A 20,520-nucleotide genomic window follows, 5' to 3' on the forward strand; every position below is an offset into this window, starting at 1 on the left:
CAAGTTTGAATTTTGGTAAAAATCGCGGAGTGCGTGATTTCAGCTTTGCCGCGTTGCTTGAAATTCGACGGCGCGATCGTGACTGGAGAACCTCCAGGTGATTGTTCGGTACTCGTTGGAGGCGTTCAGGTACGTTTGTGGGAGAATCGCTGGACGGATGAAAGAGGGGATGAAATACGAGGCGTAGGGTCAAATCTATCATCCGTACCGTTGTTCCACTGTCGTGTAATACGCACATACCGATCAAAAATCTGCATAGAACGGAACAAGATGTCTTTATAGTTGTAGTCGAGATTTTGTACCATCTTTTTTTTCAACCAAAATGTGTGTCTTAAGCAGGTTGGTGAGTCAAGAAACTACACTTTATGCGAATTTTATTTCGAGGTAGGCGGTCGTTGAGTATATTCGTCAAATTAATGTATTCGCAATTTACGTCGCGCTGATTTTGCTAAAAACTTTGGCAAGATGAAAAAGTATAAAAAAAAACAAAAAAAAAAAAATACTTGAGATTATAAGCAGAAGTTTTATGGATGCATTGATTTCTCGGTTTGAAGTACTTTTAAAATAGTAAAAAATCTAGTATATTCATTCGATTTCACTACGCGATGACTCATTTTATTGAGAAATTTATTTTCTTCAATTCCACTGGGATATTTGTTTGTTTTTTTTTTCTATCGCCTTGAGTTGAATATTTAATTTTTCAACACTGCACTGATGTATTGATTTAGATTCGTGGACAGCAGTATAATTGAATTGTCTAATGCCAAGAAAGAAACTGTGGCAGTGAATCTGTGAGAAAATCTTTTCTCAGCAAAACGATAAACAATCCCGGAAATGAAATAGCTTGAAGGTATCAAATTTTTTGCCATTTTCAAGCGACATGAAATTTAAAAAAAAAGTAAAACGAGAATTAGCCGAAAGCTTCTAGCCGAAAGTTTGCCGCAAAAGAAAATCGCTAATGCTCTATACAGTTGAAAGAAATGAAATCGTTTTTGGGCGAAATTCGGGTCAACGAAGATAAGCCATAATTATATTTCACGCGCAGTTTTGCACCGCGATAACGAAAATGTAACATCGTCATCAGAAAAAAAAGACAACAAAAACAAAAATGATTACATCGATCAAGGAGTTTGATTAATCGCCGTTGTTTCAGGTTAAATTATCAGAGCGTGTGGTTTTTCATAATATTATAATTACATCACATTAGCCGAGTATAATAGTATTAAATTAATAAAAAAATGCGATATTTATTTTTACAATTAAATCGACGTGAAAATTAGGTCGACAATGTTGTTTTCAAACCGATTCAGTATTTTTAATCATCAACTTGTGCAAAAATTTATAGTAACTATTACAGCATCATGATATTTCGTAAAGTGTAATAATAAAATTTGAATTTATTGAAATGATAAATGCGCAAAATCGAGAGGAATGATGAACGGAATTAATTCGAATCAACGTGGGCTTAATAATTGATTCGCAATTAAGGTTTTCGTTACTTTCTCGATCCTCGATCATTTTCACTCTTTATAGTCTCACTTTACCGGTATGCAAGAAATTCGTTTGATCCGATTGAAAAACGGCTGGAAGTAAGTTCCGTTTTATTACACCGTAGTTGTTCGCCGATTTATTGCTGCACCTTGCAGGTACTGCTAGAATAAACGCGGACACTGGAAACAGTCGTTCTCCGATAAGGCCGGTTGGGCTTACTGCGTTTCCTAGGGTGCTGGCGTTTCATGTTTTGTATTTTGTATCCCATAGTAACGGATCGGTGAACGGATACTTTGCTCCTCTCTCTGCCTGGCTACCAGCTGTCGGCTAGACGGTAGCGCTGGCGAAACTTGGGACGATTTAACGTCACACTCGCATATCTGGAGGGGAGGACTAATTTGCCGAACGAGTGAACGGGACGACGCCATGGACCTTCGATTATGGCCGTAAATAGTCGATAATTACAGGGTGAAGTTGCACTAGGTATGAAATTTTATTCGAGGAACTGACGTACCGAAATATTACGTAGAAAGTCATCTTTTGAAGTGACCAAAAGAATTTATTTGTACATACTTAGAGATTTCAGATGCCGACAGTTCAGGATTGTGATGCCTGAAATTTTACGATAATATCTCTGTCTTCCTTTTATAATGCAGTGTAACAGTTAAAACATATATAATTATTATCTTTCGCATTATCGAAAGAACAATATCAGGCGAGTGAAAGTGCAAAGAATATGAGAAAAAAATGAATAATGAAACGAAGAGAAATTTTTGGAATTCAAGGATTCAATCAGTAAAAATGATAATCTTCGTAAACATTTGCGAATCTCGATCACTGACGGTTTAAAAAAAAATATTACAATTCAATTTTTTTTTTTTTTATACGCCTTGCGATAATTCGGTCACTTATTGATTTTGATCGATGAATTCGCGTATTTATGTATTTGTGCATTATGAGCGTGAAATATGATATCGAACAAGTCCAGCTTTGTCTTCGAATCGATCAATTAGTTCAGATTTATATCTTTACGGTACATCCAGCTGGTGGGATGTGTATTGGATTTATTTCAACGTTCTACCAACGGTATTTATATATCTTCTTATACACGTGTGCAACCAGCATCGATGAATATGATTTTGCTATCGAGGTTCATTTTACGGCTGGGTGCAGATATTTTTCATCCTCGATTATTTTATCGTTATACTTTGACAAAGTTGATAATCGTCTTGACATGGTATTTGCGGATGTGATTGTCTCCTTTTTCGTTTTCAACGCTGAGTAAAAGAAAAATCCAAAAACTTTAAGGTGCAAGATTTTTTTCAATTCCAAATTGATATAGGCGGAAAATTCTAGTGGCGATTATTTTTCGATTTATCTGGAATTCTTCCAAATAGTTTTATTTGCATATATATTGAAAAATATGTAATATTTCTTCGTAAATTGGATAACGTCTGTGATATTTAGCAACTTGATTCGAGGTCAGGATAGTTTAGTTTTCGATTATAAAATTTCCCTGCAGAATCTATAATTGCATCGCTTACTCAATTTCAGGTTTCGATAAGGTGCTAATCGTTAGAACGAAACTACATTACAACGGTTGAAATTCTCTGAGCGATTATTGTGTTACAGGTTATGGAAATCGGGATTACGTTGTGCAGAAGGAATAGTGAAACGTTGAATTTCAGACGCGGTTTAACCGACTCTGCTGCAACAAGATCTCTCGCTTAGCTGCAGTATTGCGAATACAAATAAAACGATTCATTTACCCACAATTTATAGGCATATCATTCCGTCACAGTCGTTCTGCAGAGATCAACGCAATTAACGGAATAATTTATGTCGTATTGGTTACGCTGATAATTTTTTTTCAGGATTCCATAATCTGAATGTTACGTCTGAAAAAAAAAAATTCAAAAAATGACAAAAGAATTTAACGAATGGTTGAAACAAGAGAGGAAAATAACAGAATCCGGGTAATAAATGATGGAGAATGTGTGGAAACTTCGAGTAAAAAATTAGTTTGACGGTTGACGGATAATGCCGGATGTAGGAAATAACGCGGAGAATGGCAGCGAATGCCGCGCACCGAGGTATATTAACGTAAATATCAGCTGTGCCATAAAATTGCTAAACCCCCGGCGGAGTAGCTTGACATGAAAATGTCAAACTGTGCAACTCTCTACGCGTTTATACGTCTATTGCCTTCGTTGACACAGAAAAAATAAGGCTGCAGCGAGAAGTGGGGGATAGAAATAGCGAGAGCCGATGGGCTAACATTTGCCTATCATGATCCGATATTATATGCCAGTATCTACAATTTATTCGATACAACTAGGCACCTACTTTTAGTGCAGCATTTATTATTAGAGCTCGGATCAATCGTACTATGTGTACAAAATTTCGACAGGTTTCTATGGAACAAGATTTCTCTTCTAATCGTCAATCGCGAACCAGGTGTCAAGGTTTATTTTGTCCCTAATTGAAGAAAATGAAAATAGTACAGGCATGTTTTTTTGTTTTTACAGTTTCGAAATTTTTTCATAAACCTGTGAAATAACGTCTATAATTTCTCTGAGGCTGTTGATGTTCGAACTTTTTTTTCTTTAATCGAAATTCAAGCGAATTTGTATGTTTCCCGTGGCAAAAATATATAAAGAACCACAGAAGAAGAAAGAGCCGAAGTCCGGCTGACCTCTTATTAATCGTTTTCTAGGTAGACGGCTGCGGTTTCGTAATTTCATTTTCTCGGCTCAACGAACAGAAATCAACGATCGTATATCAAGAGTGATAACCGTTTACGTAATTATGAAAGAAAGTCAATCGCGAATTACTGAATCGCTGCAGATATTGCTACGAAGGCGTAATCATTTACCTGAAATAATACCGCTGCCAGGTTATTCTTGTAACACACGATTTTGCTAATTTTTGAGAAACTCACGCGCAGTATTTTTCTTTTTATTCGCTTAGAAATTTCTTCCGAACGCGTTTCGAACGAAAATAGTAACCAGTACTCAACAATTTAAAGTAGAACATGTCAAATTGGTCGATATCTGCATCGGACGTTGCGACTTGCATTTCGACCTGATATCTATCTCGGAGGTTTTTATTGCCTGGAAACTTCGAAACACTTGACGAAAGTAGAGCAAAGAAGTCAATGAATTACACAAGACTTCGATAAGGATTCTTACAAAAATGAACCAGCCAGTTTTACCGGGGTTTTTTTTTCTTTCTTTTTTTTTTATTTAAAATACGGAGATTGTATAATCGATTGCCACAAGATTGCGTTACATATCAGGGAGGATTAACCGCATGACGCAGAGTTTGATAAAGAAAAATTAAAAGCTACAGAAAACATCTGCCCGCACAATCGGAAGCGATAAAATATAATACGATTTACTTATTTTTATACCTGCGTGACGATTGTTCAAATCTAAATATTGATATGAAAACTTTGCTCGTGAGCCAAAGTCTGCAGATACAAGATTGCCACGTGCGAATTTTTTAATCGAGCCTCCGACTTGGAACCTGCCGTCGGATTTCCGCGAGCAAAAATTACAATATTTCTAAGCAATATCGCCGTTCGGTCAATCGGGAATTTGACGCTAAGGAAATGACCACATTAACCGCTGGCCACAGATATGATCGATAATTTCTTACAACCGGTAGTTCGCAGTTTTCAAATTATCTCGTGACGGTATGTCGGCTTTCAGCCTTACCGACGTTCGACACCATATCTCTTCTTATCTTCTCAACGGGTAGCATATCTCCGCGTAACTTGTAGCGATCGATTTCATGCATGATTATCATCAAAATAAAAAAAATTGTAATGGTAAAATAATAGATAAAAATAATGCAAAACTGATACGGCACAGAAATTCGTCTAACTTGATTTCGTGTTTGTATCGGCGGAGTACTGGATACCTGCAGATGGTAACAAAAATGATTTAGTCAGCGGCACTAAGTAGCATAGTCACAATGTGTTTCAAAAAACCTGTCCAGCGAATTGATTCAAATATCCTTTTTTTTCAATACCAAGACACTGGGTTTGAATTTTGTTTAAAACTCGCATAGATAGATATAGAGTAAATTATTATACGATGAGCGCTGAGTACGCGTGTTTCAATGTCGCAAATAACCGAAAGGGAAAAGGCAAGGTAGCAGCAAATTGCACGAAAACGAGAAGGAAATGGGAATTAGTGTGACGAGATTGAATCTTGAGCCGTGCCGCTGTGTCAGCTGAGAGTTAGGCTCGTCCAGCATCACGAAATGCGCTTGGGCTGGGCATTCGAGTTGAACACATCGGGCCAAGTAACGGGACAGTCTCATTTGCCGGCAGCACCTTGAGCCCAATGCACGCACTTTCCTTCCACCTTCTCTATCCTTCCGAAATTAAACGGAGAGAAATAAGCGGAGGAGGTGGAGGGAAAAAAAGATAGACCGAGAGAGAGAGAGAGAAAGAGACTTAAATGGCCCACGAGACTCGAACTGGTAAGAATAAACGCGTGCACCGGGTGACTCTATCGGATATTTTAAATTACGGCTAAAGCGGTATTTTCCTCTTAATTCGTTAACCGTTTCCCTTTTAATTGCGTCGTTACAGTCATAGTCAAGCGATTTGGAATCACTCGAAGGAATGTCAAGTTGTCACCTGAAGTCGCAAAGTCAATCAGCAAGCCATGCGAGATAATTTCAAGTTTTTTCAAGTCGTGTGTGTCGAGGTCTCAAGCAGATTCTCTCGTAGTAGTTTGTGAGGTCATGTGAAGCGTCTTAAAATCGTTCAAAAGTCGGGTAAAGTCAAGCGGGTTTTCTGAATCGATAAAGCGTCGCGGTTTTTTGAATTCTCAATTCCTCGACTTGTATTTTATCGATGTATAGATCATTACTTATCTCGCAGTGATGGAAGGCCTTGCCTGTCACAAACGAATTGCTCAATCAGCGTCATATTCGGGTAATGAATTACTCGGATTTAAAACGCGATACAAAGCTTGATCTTGAATGATCGAGAGATCGTGAAAACTTTCTGATAATCTCATCGTCTAATCTAAGCACGTCGTTGCGTTAATTCGAGTTAGGAAAAAAATTGACTTGTAACATATTTGTAGTAACATTAAAATCGCGTAACAATTTCAGTCCTTTAATACTCTCTATCAACAATCCGACTATCCTAAGCGGATCTAAGTGAGTGGCCAAAATCGGATCTAGATCTGCTGTCACAGCAACCGACTTTTATTTATTCGATCATTCACTGAAGTCTTTTTTTCTCTGCATCTATGTACCACTAATTTTTCCAATTCACTGATAAGCAATTATTTTTTACAAGTATCATCAAATGCAGAGATAAAAGATAACGGTGCAATTGAACGTGTAAATTACGAATATATCTATATATTTATACATATACATATACATGATAGAGGCGACGAATAATTGATCGAAACTGGCAATATGGTATTTTTTTGCAACGATTCGTATTTATCGGCAAAGAACGCTGTCCCACGGCTGTCACCACATTTTATACCCTTTATTCGATACGTGGAAACGAAACGCTAAAAATAGCGCAATCAGTGCAAGCCGGATGTTGGAGCAATTGAGAGCATCCGTCGTAATATCGAATTGGAGTTTCAGGAGTTTGAGTTCTGCGGAGTTCAGAGTGGCAAGTTTGATTGAATTTTGACGAATTAGTCGTGCTGCTTTTCGAGGAAATTCGAGGAAAACGATGACAAGAAATAAAGAAAAAACGTAAAATCAATGAGACTAACTAAGACTGAGGCTTGTCCTAAATCCATTTTGGCTCGCATAACAGGCGAAAATTATAAAAGTATAGACATTTGAGGTTTTATAAAAAATTATTGCCAAATTCGATATCACACCAGGATGAACTTTACATTGAAAGAATGAAAAATGGTCAAAGCTTTATGCATTCAAGCGTTAATCGGGCTTTGTTTCCAAACGGACAGTGCCTTCTAGGTAGTCATTGTAAATTACATTCATTGGTATTATTTGTTGGTCAGCCGTGAACTTGAGTTATAGAGATATATATAGTACTCTGTTATCCTTTTTCTTTTTCTTTACTTTACCGTTTTGCAATACCGCGCAAAATATCATTACGATCAAAGTCGGTTTATAACGTTCAGCCTCTCTACTATGTTTTATTTTCCGCAGGTATTATTGTTGCGGCCCGGTTTTCGTAATGCCGCCGGAGTTCGAAGCAACGCTCTGGTAACTCGTAATCGGAAAGATAGCTGGAATAACGACAGTGAAAATCATAATATATGCATAACTGTATTTGCAATGGAGGTTGCGGTACGGGCGGAGTGAATAGCCACCTGTTGGCTCGCTTTATGTATAATATCATCTTTCGGACTTCTTTTACACGTCGAATGACGGCGATTTAAGCCTCAATCATTGTATTACCGCGACTATTTCAGTCCTCGGTATTTCCAATTACACGTTTATTGCCCTACTATTTTACTATGCGTACTAAATTCTTAGCACGAATCGAGGTGTTGTAGAAAAAAATATAGAACCACATAGAAGTACAAATATTTCAGTCACACGCAATAATAGCTATTTTTACGAACTCTTTAAACTATTTTAATATGCTGCTGACTTTTCGTCTTTTGAAAATTCATACTTTTTACTTAACTGTGAAAAATGGTGAATACCGTTTACCGATTTTCACGCGAGAGTATTTCAGACATCCGAAAAATTCTCTTGCTTTTGCCAATACAGTTACCAACTTGCAGAAATCAAATAACGTATTTAGTCAATGTTTTACTCACAGTAATATATTGATATAGTTCTACTTTTGAATTTCTGCAGAATTTTCGCACTGAAACTTATGAAAAATTGTGCCAAACTCTGATGATATAGCATTTTCGTGAAATTTTCAAACCGCACAGGCAAATACAAGTGTAAATTTATGTTTCAAGTTGGTTTCTGACTCACCTTCGTTTGCGTCTCTTCAACATAATAGACGTTGCTACTCGAGCTGCGGTTCTGTAATAAAAACAAAAAGTAAATATAAATAACTTCGTTTGGTCAACACTTTCTTACACGCCAGTAACAACGAACTTGTAATCAAATTCGTTCTTCGTAATATCTTCGATAAATAATCTGTTGAATTGACACTATGTTTTTTTGTAGAAAAATTTACAGCAACTTTGATATTTAACAAGTTGCAAGAATATTTGTCAATGTATATAAACCTTGGTCTAATGATAAATAATTCTCACCGCGGTCCCTGTCATTTTTACTCCATAAAAGAGCAGTATACATAGAATTAATATAATTATTAATAATTACCGCGTCATTGTATAAATCCAACAGATTATTCTTTTTACCGTGTAACAGAGATTGTAATGAATTACACAAAAACGCCGCGTCTCTATATCTCACAATGAAATTCTAGACAAGCGTATATTTTTTTTCACAAATATTGTTTTTCAACAAGCGTGCGTGGATCGGAAAACCATCGGTCGAAAAATTCTTACAAATGCGAAAGGTAAAAATTTTAACGAACGATATAATCCAAGGCGATAAATTAGAAAATATCCGGCTCACCCCCATTTCGAAAATCTATAACGACGCTGTCCACGTGTGTAAACTCCTGATACAGAAAATCCAGAAAAATTCCCTACGAGTTTGTAACTTTATCAAGGCTCCCAAGAGCCAACCCTTTCACCTGGTCCCGGTAATATATCTGCAGCTTTCGTGACGCTCTTGGGATAACCTGCAGAGGCTAAACACCCCTTCAAAACAATTTAAACTTTCCAAAGTACGATTCCCAGTGGACGAAGACGGTCATATTTCACTTTTTGTAATTATCCGGGTTTCCTTATTTTCGTTAGTTATTTTTTTTAACTCTACGTATTCACTTCGCTTTTCTCGGTAAAAATCACTCCGGCAAAAATGTCTGCAAATATGGTCAAACGTCACTGTATTTTAGTTTATCCTCGAGTTTATCGGAATGAATGAACATCGACTCGTTGACGTGCGACTCGGCCTGCTGCTCGACGACGAATAACTACACTTTGAATAAAAATATACTTATGAACAAGTAGAATCGCATCGCGAGAATAATAATTATCTAACCATATAGTGGTTTCCTGCTGATATAGTTTCTTAGAATTACTGACGGAGCGGCTAAATTACACAGCGGACCTCTCGCTGAGCGGCTAATTGTAAGAAGTAAGATTTTAAACCTTTTCCTGATAATTTAGTGTGATTTATTAATTATATTCTCAAATATTGATCCAACCAAGGGATTGAAAATTATCGCGATTTTCATTAAACGCGGAATTTTTTCTCCTCCTCGTAGAGAGAAGAGGCGAAGCGATGTAAGATATTTAATGAACTCTGGATCGTCGTGTTTCACGGAAAATAATCTGCGGTATATTCCGCGCGTTACGATAAGATCTGAATATCCTAGTTAGTTGAAAAGGCTCTTTGTCAGTCAGGCTTATTTTCCAAAACTAAAATAAATCGAAGCCACACAAATGAGTCAAGCTCTTCTGTGTGAAACCTTGAACGAATCGAGATGTTTTACTTAAACAAAATAAAAAAACAAATAAACCATACTACCTACTGCCGGTTAGTGAAAAAAAAATAAAAGGCGAGCAATATGTTTATCAGGATCTCAACTTTTTTTAGATAAGAAAAAATCAGTCAAAAATATCGCTATGCAAAATTTGAAAGCGGTGCAAAAAAATAGTAGGTAAAAAAGGACTATTTCCGGTTACAATCGCGGTATAATATAATCAACGCGATGTTTTCTTAAACATGGGTAAATTACTTTATTTCTGTTAACTTTCTCAAATATCGACCGGAATCAAATAACCCTGCGCGTTTTTCAATACTCCGAGAAAAAAAGGGTGAAAATCTGTTCGAAATAAATATATTTCATTTCAATAAAATTGTGATAAATATTGTTGACGATGAAACGAATTTTCCGCTTCGTTTGAATGAAATTGTGTCGAGCAATCATTTTTTGTGATGTAGGCCTGTAAGAAAATGGATTTAACATAAGTGTGAATTTGGTACGACGACGCAACGTTCTCACCGTTAATTGTCACGCTTCGTGTATTCCTCGGAATTCTTTCGCTTTGCTATCTTTTATAATGTATTACACTGTATACGTATACGTATAACAAACTTATACATACGGTAAAACAAGGTAAATAACGGTTCGTATAAGCCTCATCTCTGGACGCGTAGGTACTATGACCAAAGTTTAATGCAGATTCAGGTTGAATTGTGTAAAATTTACAGTTCAGGCTTCACGCGGAACGGATTTTTGACACGCGAGTTGTATGGTTATAAAATGTATAGGCTCGTTTAATTCACCGTCAAAACTGTCTAGTATGCTAAATTTTTTTTTGTTTTTTTTGTTACCAGTTAAGATTAAAAGGCTGCAGGAGATTTTCGCATCACTTTTCGTTCAGTTTCTGCGTTTCTGTATATTTCGTTGGTATTCTTAGCTAATAATAGGGTGTATAATAATAGAATATCGACATTGAATGTGATATTAAATTTGAATTACTCACTTGTAGAATTGTACTGTCGCTGGATGAGACCTGGTTTCTGCTTTCTATGACGGTCTTTATTTGCTCCAACACCTATCAATCAAACGGCAGCTCAATCAACACCGGAAATAACACGAGACTCGTATATCTATGTATATGTATGAGGCATTCCACGTAAAACCAACCTACGGATGATCCTTACCATCGGCAATGTTCTTGTATTTCCAAGTGTGGTGTAGAGTATACAAAAAAATAAATAAAAATCTTTGACCAGTTTTAGATTTTTTGGACTACGGGTTCGTATTTTTGTGAAAGTTTTACTCTCTAACGTTTCAATTACGTGTTTAGTAGGTACCTTCTGAACCAAAAGCTTGCCCGCTGCTATCCTGGTATTTTCGTTTTTTATCAAAGAATTCATGAGTATAATTTGAAGCGAATCGATTGGGGCTATTCATTCGAAAATTGGGATTTTTTATTTTCGGGAACAGTAAAAATCAAACCTGTGGTCCAAAACATTTTAAACTCAGTGAAATATGATTTTTTCGTACACTGTACACAGTAATTAAAAATCAATAAATTCGCCGATGGTGAGGGTCTAACGTAGGTCGATTTGGTGTGGAATCCCTTATATATAAAAATTTTATTTTCTAATTGCACGGTTATGATAACCGAGGAAAGTACACGATGTCTTTTTTTCTTACTCGTCTCGATTTATCAATGAACAAATTATAACAGACGGTATAAGTATCAATTATTGTACGATCAAATTCTAGATTTGTAAGAGAAAACTATTTTGAACTAGTTGAAAAATTTATTTGCCGAAAATAGGATGATTCTTGCAGGTGCGGAAATAAAAAAAAATATTAATTTGTTAAAATAAAAAATTGTGTGACGGTTTTTTTTTTATTGACAATGATTATTTGACGCTTATCATTTTCGATACATCTTTTTATCCATACCTGAAGGGATATCCGGTGTTTCTGGGTAACTAGAGACGACGTTTCTTTGCCTTCGGTTTCGCTGATTTTTGACGGTCTTCGCTGAAACGTGATTTAAATTCGTTAATACAAATATTTAGCGTTGCGGAAAACCGTTTATTAATCACATATGCGAGCCTTTGACACTTGCTATGACGAGAGAAAAAGATAAGAGAAACATTCTTGACAATTTTTATATATTTTTTAATAATTCACTCTTTACATAACGTCTGAAAATTTAATTTCGAAGTACGTACCGAGTTACCATTGCTTTCGTTCTTTGTTTTAAAATATGATACTTTGGATGGAAATAAAAACAGATGTCAAAATTCTCCCAATTTCAATTGGGACATGTTGTCTTTATCCAGTGGTTTTTCATTTTTTCACGACATTTATAGCTATTAATTTAACGGTTAATTCCTAATCAGAGACTTGATAATTGCTCGTGACCTAACTCACGATCGGCAGACCGGTCACGCGAGTCATGTTTTACTATGTACCGGTCTATACACGTGTACATTCCGCATGCACGTAGTTCATGTGTAACGTTAGCGATCTCAAAACGTGCTGGGAATTCGCTATCGCGCATCGGCCAAACGGGGAAATGACACCGTGTCGATACACTCGATCATGGTGTCTTCGCTAATTAAATTGACCCCTTTGACGTCGGGGCAAAATAAAAAAGCCGGCCGTGAAAATGAAAATTAGGTCATACTTTTTTTTTACGTAGAGATAAAGTGTTTTTGTCATCCGTGTTTCGCACTGTATGCAGTACCTGCGATCGAGCGACATCGAATTAAATTTTTAACAATAACGATTTGACGTTATGCGTTTATTAATTATCCAGATTTGATTTCTCTTCGTACTTGTGAATCCAAATATCGAGTAACACGTTATGAATGACGCACGCGTTACGCACGTATGAAGATGAAATCCTTATGTCGACAAATGAAATAGTAAATCAATAATTGCAACTAATCGAAATTGATCACTGTTCAAAATTGTGCGTAATTGTGACATTATCACGAAGCAACGGCGATCCTTCTTAGATGGAGGAAACATGTTTCATAATAATTGTTCAGTTTGTAAGACTGGAAACGTGACCAAACACTGTTTAAATTCGACTATTTGCTTGTGATTCTTTTACGAATCTGCTCCATTTTATCGTTACCACTTCATTGACTCGAATTCAGGATATTCCTGGATCGCAATTGCCGAGATCGAATTGCGCGTCGTAAACACAGCGAATTAAGTTCAAAGGATGGGTAAAATTGAGTAGCGTAAATCTTTCAGGCCTCATATCGGCCGAGATATTGCACGAAGGGTTTGAACAGCGACGGTGAGCGTATAAATCTATTTAAATCGCTTGACCTTATTGCGGACGAAAATAGGTAATGGCCATTTGGTGTTCTGCAAAGAAAGCACGACGATAACGATGGTGAGAGGCAAAGCCGACAAGGCAACCTGGTATGCGCTCTAAGAATACTTGTAGGCATGTTAAAACTCATCGCCGGTTCGGTTTGCTTAACGTCGAGGAGATGAAACGGGGTTCTAAAACGATCTACTGACATTCGGAAAACCACGCAACGTTTCGATACAACACAACAATCGAAACGACTTGGAAGCCTTGCATAAATTTCGAACTCCAGAGTCTTACTCGCGTGAAAACCTCTTCGTGTGCTCGTTTACGTACATGAAAATGTTCGTAAGAATTTGAATACGAAATGACAAACGGGTCCGATGTACCAAGCATACGTGTATACTTGATAAATACTCAATTTTGGACCCGTTGTGATGACACACCGTTAGAAGTGATACACAAAAAACTTGATGCTTACATTTTTTTTGTTTTCTGCTTTCGAGTTGTACCCGAAGAGTCGTTGTCGTGTTCTTGATTACTAAATTCTTAGTACAAGCCGGGCGTTCGGGGCGTTAAAAAGCTTTTGCGATTATTCGAACGGCGGATTCAAAAGTGCATCATTGCTGCCGCTTCGAAAGCTCCTGCACGTCACGCAGGTCTTGTGCTTTCTCAGACGGTACGATGATCGTCGAATCGGGATGTTTAAATTCCAAATTCCCTGATATTTACCGGATGTTCCGAACGAAAGTATACACTTTTCAAGAACTCGTTTCAACCTAATTTTACCAACTTACTTTTATCGTGTAAAAAAGGTAGTTAAACATTAAACATCGCATGTTTTCATCGAAAGTTGAAATACTCTTATTTTTCTTTCTGTTCAATTTCGAATAAAATTAGATACCATATGTTACCGTATCAGTAAACACTGTAACTTTCAGAAACTAACGAAAGATCAGGATTGAACATTCTTTCTCAACAGGAAGGTAAGAATATTAATCTGAGAGTACCAACTGTTTTTAGTATGTGTTTATATTTTTCATAAATTTTACGTTGCGCTTAACACCGATTTATCGATTCTTAAAATTCCTCCGAAAAGCATATTTTTCGTCACTTGTACATTTTTACACAAACCCCGTCACTTGTCTCACGAAAGGTGATTTTTAAAATTTCAAAGAATTGTACACTGCTGAGGTAAAAAAGTACAAAAGTTCCCGGACACATTCCGAATTTTCTGATATTTCTCGAAAATTTCCAGGCACGTGTAAATTTCCTGACAATTCCCGGTTTTCCACATTTCTCTGATCGACATCGTGAAAATGGCAGTTACCTTGGCACGTTTCTGATCACGAAATAGATAATTGGAAAAAGATGAACAAGAAGACAGTCTCACGCTGTACGTCATCGAATTACGAATTCTGCGCACAATGTGAGCTTCCTTTGCGTGAACGCACGACTTTCACGCGTTAAATTGTACCCTGGTAAGGACGGCGAATGTCAACATTACGCGAAGGCTAAACACGTACGATTAGCTAGTGAGCAAGGCAAGTGTACCAGTTATTGACACGTTTAGACCCAATTATTGACCCTTTATTTTCCAAAATTATAAACTGACGGCACAAATTGTCAATTTATCGATGACTAAAACCAATTGCTAGAGCGTTAGACACTAGAAATTCAATTTTTGGTAAATTTAGAACTAAGGATCTAACAGATGCAACCAAAAAAAGTCAATAACTGGTACACTTACCTAAGTGAACCATTCGTTGGAATGGAAGTTGTTAAAAGAGCAGAGTTTTGCCAGGCACTCTTCATTCTAATTATTCCGATTTGTATACTGAATACTAAACTGGACTGATTACCGATCGGTTGGAGAGAACAGCTCAGGTTTCGGTTTCGGGAATAAAATAGTAAAGATTAGACAATAAGCCGCAGCATATTTTGGGAAATATTTCGGATACCCTTCAACCGATCGGTCTTAAAATTTCGCGGTGATTTTTCGCCATCAAGGTAAAATGTGGTTGTGTTTTACAAATCTGAAGAAAATTCGAACCGCAGTGAATGTTTGTTGGTTTTGTTTCAATTGTTTTTCAATTGGGTTTACCAGAAAAATAGATTTACAGCATGGAAACTATGGTGTTTTACGTGTCAATTTCATCGATAAAAATTGTTGAAAGTACTTTAAGAGTTACTAGAGTCGTGTTTTCGTATTTCGAATTTACATTATTTTCGTGACGTCGTTACGAGGTATCTAAGATCTGCTTTTTGCAGCTTAGAATATTAATTCGAGGTTAGGTTAGGTACGTTAAATCACGATGTCGCAAGAATGGCGCGTAAAACAGACCATTTTAAAAACTTTCGAATCTCAAATCGGTTATACAATACTAGCCATTTTGCTTGTGTGATGTTTCAATATTATTCGATATACGTATTTTGAATTATTATTTACAAAGTACGCTATCGTTTAAAAACAATCATTTCCGTGGCAGACCCAATTGACTAATTTTTAACTTCTGTTGACGAGTTTTGCAATATTTTCTTATCGTTTAAGTATCGTTAGCAAAAGCCTTGAAAAAAAATCACGAAGTTGAAGTTAGTAACGTTATCGTAACGAAACATTCGGGAAAACATCATTGTTTTCTTAATTTTACAATTACGTTGAAGTGAGTGTTTTATTTTATTACGGTTCACTGAATTTCAAACAATTTCAAAATTGCGATATAACGGTTTTTCCTCAGCAAGAATCGTCACGATAACACTGAGAAAAATTTTTATTTCCGGTTACCGCTCAGTCCTTAACTATTTTCATTTTTTACCACAATCGAAAAATATAGTTCTAGGTAGAGAATGAAAATTAGTTTTCTAGCAGTTACCATAAAGTCTAGTATCCGTTACTATTCTTTCTCATTACGATCACCGTTGCTATATTTTCTTGCAACCGTTGCGAAAATTTTACTGAATTTTTCCAGTTACTATAACACATGAAACTTTTCTCAGTGAACGTTGCTAACTTCAATATGATAAAAAAAAACGTCTGGTGTTATGAATAAATTTCAAATACCAACCTCCAGGGTGGCTAACGGATCCACCGAAGAGAGCGGACGAGTTTGCGGCACTTCGCCTGGAAAAACGCTGTCGTGAGATACGGATAGCTGACCGGGCCCTCCTCGAAGTTTTGCGAACGCCTCGCCGACTCCGCTCCGTCGCAGGAAAACGCTGCAATAAACGTTACGGGGGTGAGTTTCACATGTTATTGTTATTGTTACTGTTATTGTTATTATTGTTACTTGGTTAAAAATTTATTTACTCGTTTTTTACTACTTTTTCCAAGTTAGTTGGTGATTTACTAGTGAACGTTTAAATAACTATGACAAAAAAAATTGCGAGACAATAATTATGTGAAATTTGATAAAATTTTTCGTAAAACGATTTCGTCACGAGCAGGTATAAGGCGAACACACAGCTATTCGTTCCAACGCTGCTTGTGGACTGGTTGGCCATATATGGAAATACGAGAGCTGGATAAGGAGGCGTATTGAAGCGATAAGCTAATGCTAGAAAATACCTATTTATTGATGCATCGGTCGGTGTACGAAGAGAAATAAAAACAATGATATTATCGTTCGATATGATTTTGACGATTGAATCAGCTGATTCTTAGTTACTGGTTCGCGCGTATGTACGGGCGATTCCCTGAATAATCGATGTGAGCGGACAGGTGGAAAAATTTTGATTCCGACGTGAGTTTGACGTGTTTTCAGGTGTAATAAGATATGGATATTTCCCAAATTATAGAGTTCTAGTTCTAAAGGTTTGCGAGAAACGATTTGATTCATTTTTCTATCCAATTATTACCTTCAGATTTTTAAATGATAATATGACTAGTAGTGTTTGTTTTATTTACAAAAGTCTGAACTTTCCGAATGTGAGATTCATTTTTATATAGAATTCTAGCAACAGCTAAAAAACAGCTTGTCTGCAGAAAAATAGCTTCTTTATGGCTTTTTAATGGCAAAAAAAAAATATATATATATGTATATATAATTATGTGGATAATTGCATCGAAAATGTAGAAGCCACAAAAAAGGCGTACTTTTTTCAATGGTAATCAAAATTTTGGCACACGATTTTGGCGCCTGCCTGTAAATGGCGGAATTGCTTATATGTATTTTCTCAACTACCCAGCACTTTTTTTTTCTCAAAGAGGGTGTTCCTCAATATTTGAGATGATCCGGAAGAGACAATAGCTTTGACCGACTACTTGGGTGGAAACAAAAGAAGAAAGCGCGCAAAAATGAAGGATAGACAGCGATGAGAAATAATAAGAACGAGGAAACCTGGAGAGAAAAAAGACGTCAGTTACTTCGCCCGATTGAGGAGGCACTTCAAACTTGCAATAGGGGTATAAAATTTCGCCGAATCAACAGGCAATTTTTGCCTCTTACTTTCATCTCTCGCCCTCTCAAGACGTTCGATGGTGTAATTATGGGAGTTTTTTTTTTTTTTTTTGTTAACTAGACCATTTTTTTTCTATATTTATTATAACTCTTGTTATTTTCTTTTTGTCCCATTTTACGCATTGGATTCATTTTTTCTACAATCTTATCTTTTAGAAGAAAGAAGTAACTGATTGAAAAGACTCATGTATTTTTTATTCGAAACTGCTAAGCTTTCAGGGCACGTTGTAATCTTGAAATAAGGAGCTCGAATCAGGGTGGCGATAAACCGGGAATAGTCGGGGAATTATGACGGATCATAGGGTAAGATGGAATTTTGTTATAAGTCGTTTTAAAACGAGCTATGCTAATGTAAATTCAGTCAAGCTAACTTTCGGAAATAGTATTGTTCAATTTCTAATTATTCGTGTGAAAAGAATAAATACTATGTGTTTTGAGATCCAAATTTATAAAATCAAAGTGCACAACTTCTGGAGCTTTTGGTCGTAAGGGAATCCCGAATTTTTTGACGGAACAAGTCAGGGAATTTTATTTGAGCAAAATTGTTGCCACTCCGTCTACTTTTTAAGGGATATACTTTTTTACGTAATATTTGCATTAATTTTAAAAGGCATTGGAATAAGGATCACCCTAATGTACATTATACCGCGAAAAGAGCAAAAGCGACAATTTAGCGACGAAAACTACATACAGCGAACATCACTTATGATAACGATAATACGTTACGATGTACATGAAGTTAAAAAATTAACATTGCGACGCAGAGTTGGGGAAAAAAAAGGGGGGGGGGGGACAAGCTTGAAAAACAATCAACGTACGTACGAAATAGAAAATCTTAGACAAAAGCAAATAGGATATTTTTCTTCACATTGTGATTGATATTTACGTTTCGTTCCGCTCGTAACGGTTCAAAGATACTACGGCGGCTCTGTATTTTCTTGGCCAGTAGTCGTTGGATTCGGCGGTAGTACTAAAAGAAACACATGCGTGCCAAACTCGTTTGTTAGTTCGTTATCCAATTATCGTTTTACCTAGATAAGAGAATATTATTTGGACTGTAGAGTGATTCTCATGAGAAAGAGGAAAAATATAACGAAAGAAACATAGGTGGTTAAGAAATTATTGTTGTTTGAATGAAAACGTTCAACCGTCTGAAGCTAAGCAAGAGTGTTTTTTGAGAACTGAAATATTTACATTACGGGAGATAATTTAGCTGCAATTGACAATTTGTATTCGAAACTATTGAAATTAAGAAATGTAATGAGTAGAAGAAATTTTTCTTTTCAAGTTGGTGAGATTAAACAAAAAAAAAGGGACGATGCGAGATGTTTTCTCCTTTTTATTAATAACTTGTCTGCATTTGAAAAAAAATATTAATTAATCGTGATTCGTTGAATGCGTACTAATTTACTTTTATGTACGTGGCTCAAAGAATAAAAAAAAAAAAAAAAAATAACTCATTTTACGCGAAGAAATTTCACGTTACTCCTACAAAGGAATAAATAACTTCGTCTGATCGATCGGAGGCTTATCAATTTTTTACTTTTCTTTTTAAACCATTGTCAGACATAATTTCATATAAAATCAATAAAACTTATTAACCTTCAAACGACCGGGAAATATCAATTAAAATCGAACTTTCGTTAGACGTAAAAATTATAAATAAATTCAATGAATTTCTTATGTGGAGTCGCCCTCGTTGAAAGATTAAAATTTCAAGAAACTATTTACCGCGTCGTAAAAGTAATGATCGATAATTTAGTTTTATTTTTCACTACAAAAAAAAAAAAATAACTTCATATATTTCAAAGAGTCGGGTTTATACGCGGATAGATTTTTTTTTTTGCATGCTTCCTTGTATATTTCGTTAACATGCAAATGACGTGTTACGGATGTGAGAATAAAAAAAACTTGAAAACGTAAAAAAATTGGAGAAGATGAAGAAAAAAATGAAAACGGGAAAACTTTTCGAAAGTCTACGAAACCTTTCTCTGTCGCAAGGGTCCGTTAGAAGTTCGCTGGCGCTTCGACTGCGGGATTCTTCAGGGCGTCCAGCCGGGTGTCTCAAAGTAACTTCTTCGCGATCACGAGAAGAGAGGACGTGATCGTTGCCATCGGCGTTGCTGCATGAAGTTGCATTGAGATCGGCGGCGCCTCGGCTTTTTCGCCTGAAGATTTTTCGCAGTCCTCGTAACGGGTGAAAACGTCTTTTCTTTGGCTCTAAAACATTCGGGATAAAAATTTGACAAACAGATTACTTTTTATATGTTAATATTGCAAACAGTTTTTACGCTTACATTATCTTATACAATAAATGAACTCGGCGGTTTTTTCAGAGTTGGAGAAATCGTTAAGATAATTGAGTTAATACTGCCAATTTTTTTTTTTTTTTTTTTTCTCAATCAAATTTATAGCGCATCTCAGAAGAATAACGATTCGATTGTTATAATTTATAACGGGTTTAACATAAATTGACGAATTTGCAAGTCATTATTTTGGTTTTGTGGGTATAACGATTATGATATTTGGATCCACGTATCGCACGAAAATTTTGCGATATTTGTGATGTTGTTGAAAGGAAAACGCTGTGAAATGACGGACTGAAAAATTGCGTAAATTTAATAAAAACATTGTTCTCTGAGCTTTAGAGAAATTTGAAAAGCACGAATATCCAAGTAAGAGAGTATAAATTGGTAACGGTTTTAGAGGAT

At 36.2% G+C, this 20,520-nt stretch overlaps 1 protein-coding gene across 1 annotated transcript in view; it reads right to left on the minus strand.

Annotated features, from left to right (window-relative positions):
* LOC107221471 overlaps positions 1-20,520 on the minus strand; it is an 85,883-nt gene that overhangs the window by 17,585 nt on the left and 47,778 nt on the right. Inside the window, exons 4-9 of the mRNA XM_046744465.1 lie at positions 19,795-20,029; positions 18,696-18,779; positions 16,418-16,568; positions 11,978-12,058; positions 11,040-11,111; positions 8,443-8,505 (exon numbers count right to left, since the gene is read on the minus strand). Of these exons, the coding sequence (XP_046600421.1) occupies positions 8,443-8,505; positions 11,040-11,111; positions 11,978-12,058; positions 16,418-16,568; positions 18,696-18,779; positions 19,795-20,029 (686 nt within the window). The remainder of the gene's footprint in view (positions 1-8,442; positions 8,506-11,039; positions 11,112-11,977; positions 12,059-16,417; positions 16,569-18,695; positions 18,780-19,794; positions 20,030-20,520) is intronic.

This window comes from Neodiprion lecontei, chromosome 6, assembly GCF_021901455.1.
Source record: "Neodiprion lecontei isolate iyNeoLeco1 chromosome 6, iyNeoLeco1.1, whole genome shotgun sequence".
Lineage (NCBI taxonomy): Eukaryota > Metazoa > Arthropoda > Insecta > Hymenoptera > Diprionidae > Neodiprion > Neodiprion lecontei.